The sequence below is a fragment of the Morone saxatilis genome, unplaced genomic scaffold, assembly GCF_004916995.1.
Source record: "Morone saxatilis isolate NCDOM2014 unplaced genomic scaffold, NCSU_SB_2.0 Contig20, whole genome shotgun sequence".
Lineage (NCBI taxonomy): Eukaryota > Metazoa > Chordata > Actinopteri > Moronidae > Morone > Morone saxatilis.
This window is the reverse complement of record NW_023339763.1, coordinates 4,375,578-4,379,502: the sequence shown is the minus strand read 5'-3', so window position 1 is coordinate 4,379,502 and position 3,925 is coordinate 4,375,578. Positions and strand designations below refer to the sequence as shown.

At 40.8% G+C, this 3,925-nt stretch overlaps 1 protein-coding gene across 1 annotated transcript in view; it reads right to left on the bottom strand.

Moving 5' to 3' along the window:
* Positions 1 to 6: 6 nt before the first annotated feature.
* klf8 (Kruppel-like factor 8) overlaps positions 7 to 3,925 on the bottom strand; it is a gene marked incomplete in the record, with an annotated part of 59,251 nt that continues 55,332 nt past the window's right edge. Inside the window, 2 exon segments of the mRNA XM_035666132.1 lie at positions 7 to 232; positions 784 to 923. Coding sequence (XP_035522025.1) covers positions 51 to 232; positions 784 to 923 — 322 coding nt within the window.

Below are 3,925 nucleotides of genomic sequence, written 5' to 3'. Positions count from 1 at the left end.
GAGGTTGATCGGTGAGTTGTGGGTGTTCGGGGGAGGAAGGAGGTCAGAGTTCACATCATGACGTGGCGGCGGCGGTGCAGGGAGAGGTGGTCTGACCGGGAGAAGGAGCGGTCACACTCGGTGCAGCGGAAAGGTTTGATCCCCGTGTGCTTGCGGAAGTGTCGAGTCAGCTCGTCGGAGCGGGCGAAGCGCCAGGTGCAACCCTCCCAGGTACAATGGTAGGGCTTCTCACCTGGAGGAAGCAGGAGACAAGGAGAAAGGTTAGGGGAGAGGAAAGGGTGGGAGGAAGCGAGAGAAGGAAGAGGAATGTCTGGATTCTGCTGGTAACAAAAATGCAGGAATGACGCAATCAGTTGGTTATTTACTACATTTACCAGAATTCCCAACTCAGCTCAGTACAATTGGTCTCTGTCTCTTCTACAAAGAATGTTTCCCTGTATGAGCATTGGCTGGCATTGGAAACTGTGAATATATGAAGATGCAATACAATACACGCCTGTGGTTTTTTATACTAACAAACTGCTCAGAAAATGTGTTTTTAGGAGCTTTAAAAATGCATTTCTTCCCTTTTTCCAAGTCTTTAGAGCTAAATGCATGTAGCTTTTCACAGCTTTACCTGCTTTTGTTTTGCTGGAAAATACCCACCACAATACGATGAACCAGTCACATCTTTTTATGGCTTATTTATTTTTATTTTTTAAATTACACTACAGTATTTGAATAAGGGGACTAAGAGGGATTCAATTGTTCAGAAAGAGATTTTGTTCTGTTGGCAGGTCTCACCTGTGTGTATCCTCCTGTGGGCTTTGAGGTGGGAACTCTTGGTGTAAACTTTTTTACAGCCTTCATAGTCACACATGTGGATCCGCCTCCTCTTGATGTCTGGCGAATCTGGATCGACTGGCTCTAAGTCCATAACCGACCTGAGAAAAGAAAAAGGACTGAGTGAGTGAAAAAAAACACATCCCTTTGACTTTTGGACCCTCCATTTGAATACTTTAACATACATCACATTGCTATCCAAAATAAGAGACCTGAGCAAAATGTAACTACCAAATTCTAAACTAAAGTGTAACAGGAGGATGTTGGAATGTGAGAATTAAAGCCTAACTGATACACTGCCTAAACAAATATCACCAGTCAGTGTCGGTTTATCACAAATATATTGCTATTGGTGCGTACGTATGAGATATAGCAGTACAGACATTAGTTATTGAGGTTGTTAATTACTCATGACATCACTAAATAATTAATAATTGTGTAGCCGCTCAGTGTCACAATTAATTACAAAACAAACTTATCAAGAAGTTTTTTTTTTCATTATGTATCAGATTTAGTTATTGGTCAGTCTGGCTCTAGTAAAAATAGAAGTGTAGTGGAAAAAAATCATGTATCATGTTTGCAAATGACTCTTTCAACTGTTAATATTTAATTTTCTTCATTAATATGTAAATAAAGTGCCTTCTTGAAAAATGATCAACCTTTGCTCATTTCATTTACATTGCACTTATTTCCTGCCGTGGGCTATCATGGGGTCATTGTACTACACACTATGTTAGTATGTTCTCAATAAAAGCTGAACCAGTTTTTTATTATATGACCTGCTGTACTTCATTCATGTGACGTGTTTCTTCATCACACAATAGAGCAACTCGTCTCTCAGGTTCAGCTTCATTTGAAGGTGACACAAGTGCCACTGGGGGGCGTCAGAGAGTCACACTTTTTTCCAACACAGCTGCCCAACAGTTTTCACTTCAGTATTACTGGATGGCTCTCTCTCTCTCTCTTGTTTATTCCTTCATATCTTCTCAACATTCCTATTTTTTATTCCCCTCTTTCCTTGTACAAAACAAGAGAGAGTTTCACTGAACTCCATTTCATTCTCCAAATACCTCTCTCCCTCCTTGTTCTTGTATTAAATTCATATCATTACATATTTATATTATTAATTTATATTCCTATTTCACTGATCTAGTTGTCAGCACTGTGATATTCTGATTTAATTATATTTGTTCATTGTATTTATTTAATAATCACAATATAAATAAAGTTGATTTGAAAAAAAAAGAAAAAACCTTCTCTGTCTCTCCATTGCCATTTTACAAGGAGGTGTGACGGCAAGCTGCATTACGAAACCATGTTTACACCCCAGTTCTGGGACAGCCCTGCCCAGCAACACACACACACACACACACACACACACACACAGCAGATTACAGCACTAAGCTAAAAAAAATACCCACAAACACTTCCATCTTTTGCTTCTATTTAACCATTCTCTCTTTCTCGCTCTCTCTCTTTGGTACTCCCTCACACACAGCACACACACACACACACACACACCACACAACACACACACACCACCACCAGCAGATTAACAGCACTAAAGCTCAACCGTCCAACGTCGCGACACCCTTTTAATTTGCAGTTTACCAGTCCAGAGCGGTCCTGCGCCCCGCCACGGGGTGTGGGCAGGAGCCCCTTGAAACCTTGATTTACTAAATGAAACACGAGCACGGACATAGCAGTACACGGACACTCACGCACACACACACACTGTATTACTGTAGGTTTACTGTGTGCACGCATGCTCAGTACATGTTTCATAACTGAGGACATTTGGTCCTCTCAAGGAAAGTGTGGACATTTGATTGGTTGTCACTTGTAAGGCTGCAGAGTGAAGGTAAGTGTGCCAGTGAAGGCTCTTACAAGTTAATAAACACACACACACACACGTCTCCCTGTGATACCGCCAGGGCGTCTCCAGTGTGTTCTGCTGTACAGAGGGTTATATAAGGTTATATAAGTGTCCAGTCAAGGCAGTGCTGCAGTAATGTAATTAGTCAAGAGGCTGCAGGGGAGGGAGGTCCACACAAAGACCTCATTTCCCAGAAACCCTGCTGTGCATTAGTGTCTCTCTCACTGTCCCTGCCAACTCGCATCGTGGACTTTACAGTGAGATTACATCATGCATAGTTGATGATATTTATGACCCCTCAACAGTTCTACAGTACAGACGCTATGGAGGAAATGCTCTCTGGACCATTGCTGTGCCACGGTTGGCCACTGGAACAGCAATGTCAACTGTCCACGCCATATCCAGCTCCAACTGTGCTGTTTTCCTACCAACAAGCAACACTGCCAGATCAGTTCAAGATTTTTGGAAATGTATTCACTTTCTTTCCGAGACTGAGATGAGTAATTTGATACCACTCTGTCTGTGTGTTATGTACAGAGCTGGAGTCAGTTAGCTTAGCATAAACACTAGAAGACAGGGCGGAAGCAGCCTAGGCCTGTTCTGCTCCAAATACACTACACACACTACAATATTTAACATGTTTTTTTGTGTTACATGCAGAAAAATTTAACAACAAGTTACGTGCTTAAAGAAATCGCTCCAACATTCGGCAACATTCGGGTTAAAGAAAGAAGATGAACATTGTGTTCTTTAGTCAAATTTAGAGTTTAGTTTAGTTTTTAACTAGCAGCCTTCTTCCTCTGTTCTTTTAGTGATCTGTTGCTAGTGTTTTACATCGTGTTACTGCCCCCGCTGGCTATGAGTGGAACTATATGTATCTTTGGTAGATAATGACTTTGAGATAGGCCTCAGCAGCATTTTAAGTTTCATTTAGAAAACATTAAAAAAAGAATTGACATTCAGGACCAGGCAACAACTGATTTAAGGTTTCAACCAAGAGTTAGAATGGCTTCGAATAAACATAGGAAATTATTAAAATTTGACAATGGAATATTTTCAGATCAAACCATAAAACAGTAAACTCAATGTAGTGACAATGGTAGTTTGTTACATGTTCAGAGTATATAGTAAAGAGAATTCAGAGTACTTATTGTGTAAATATACTCACAACACACTACACATTAGTATTTCCATCCCACTGCAGCAATCTGGACTGCATCACCTACA